Raw genomic sequence first — 1,485 nt, forward strand, 5'->3', positions numbered from 1 at the left:
CTCTTCAGCTTTGTCAATAGTCTTTGCCAAATCATCAACATACTTAGCCATGGATTTACTTTCACCGATGCTAATAGTCTCAAGAATTTGAATCCTATGACTCAGTTTCTTGTTTTCCTCCACAACTTTCTTGTGACTGTTTATGAGCCAGTCAAGGGTGTCCACAAACCCTCAACAAAAGGGTTAGAACGGGGTTATTTTTCACCAACCTTGGCCTACTCAGTTTCGGGGTCTTCACCACTGGTTTTCTGTTCGGCATCACCATCAACACTTTGGTTGAAACCATCCCCCATAATCTCCTCCTCAACTTTTAGGTCCACATCTGAATCCTTTCTCTGCTCTTTGTCCTTCATCTCTGACTCAGAATTGTCCTGCCTTTTCTGCTTTTTCCTGTTCTGAAAAGAAGATTTAGGTTTCTTCTTCTGAGGGGATGGAGAGTCATCCTTTTCAAAGTCCTCAGAGACCTCTGAGGAGGAGGAAGAGTGTATCTAGAAGACCTTCTCTTTTCTTTTTTTCTTGCCCTTGGAAGAGGATGACTTACTACTCTCCTGTTTTCTTTTCTTACCCAATTCAACCTTAGAGTCCTCCAGGCTCTCCTCAATCTTACTTTTCAAATCACCGATAGAATCCTCACCCACAGAAAATTCAGAATCTGACCCTTCCTCCTTAGATTCAAAGACAGAAAGCTGGGGGTGGGCGATTTGATTAGCTTTAATATGCTCAAAGATTAGAACCATAAGACCTTGGTGCATAACAATATATCCTTTGTTGCACATCTAACTGATATTGATAAGATTTGTTTTAAATCATCGGTCTTATGTTTTCCATCAAGAGTTGTAGTCCCTTTTCCATAGATTTGTTCAAACCCTTCATCACCAAACCTTACTAATCCCTTTTTCCACTTCTCAAGGCTGATGAATTTTCTCTTGTCACTATTCATGTGACTAGAACATCCACTATCAATTACCCAAATATTTGGATCCTATTTTGCATGGAAAGAAGACCACACAATCATTGATTTCTCATTATTCTTAGTTTGCAAAGTACCAAATTCCTTCTATTTTTCATTATTATTCATTTTTTCATCAACTTTCATAGTCATAAATAATGTCTCATCATTTGAATCATCACAACCCTCATCTTCAGATGAATAACTACTCTCTTTGGAATTTAAACTTATTTTGGTCTTCTCTCTAGAATTTCTATCTTTTATATTGCTATATTCTTTAGAAGTGGATTTAGAAGCAAAATGACCAATCCTTCCATAGTTAAAAATCCTAAACATTTCTTTGGTAGTGCTATAGTGCATCATCTTCACAAATTTTAAAACTTTTAAACCACTCGCGATAACATTCCTTGCTTTTCCATTGTTTTCATATGCCCTAATGTCAGTTGCATCAATTGGAGGAGTAAGAGGGAATGTATAACCATCTTTGTCTGAGTTCCATACTCCAACTAGGTAACCTTCCATTTTGCATTTCCAAA

At 37.3% G+C, this 1,485-nt stretch overlaps 1 protein-coding gene across 1 annotated transcript; it reads right to left on the reverse strand.

Moving 5' to 3' along the window:
• Positions 1-215: 215 nt before the first annotated feature.
• On the reverse strand, positions 216-737 carry LOC131065839 (uncharacterized). The gene is made up of 2 exons (XM_058000479.2): positions 566-737; positions 216-466 (listed from the first exon to the last, which is right to left on the reverse strand). Exons 1-2 carry the CDS (start codon positions 735-737, stop codon positions 216-218), a joined length of 423 nt encoding a protein of 140 aa, XP_057856462.2.
• Positions 738-1,485: the final 748 nt, after the last annotated feature.

Source organism: Cryptomeria japonica, chromosome 1, assembly GCF_030272615.1.
Source record: "Cryptomeria japonica chromosome 1, Sugi_1.0, whole genome shotgun sequence".
Lineage (NCBI taxonomy): Eukaryota > Viridiplantae > Streptophyta > Pinopsida > Cupressales > Cupressaceae > Cryptomeria > Cryptomeria japonica.

Coding starts and splice junctions, on each gene's coding strand:
- LOC131065839 (XM_058000479.2), bottom strand. CDS start 737: ATGGTTCTAATCTTTGAGCATATTAAAGCTAATCAAATCGCCCACCCC. Junction 467..565: donor GGACTCTAAGGTTGAATTGG/GTAAGAAAAGAA, acceptor CCTCCTCCTCAG/AGGTCTCTGAGGACTTTGAA.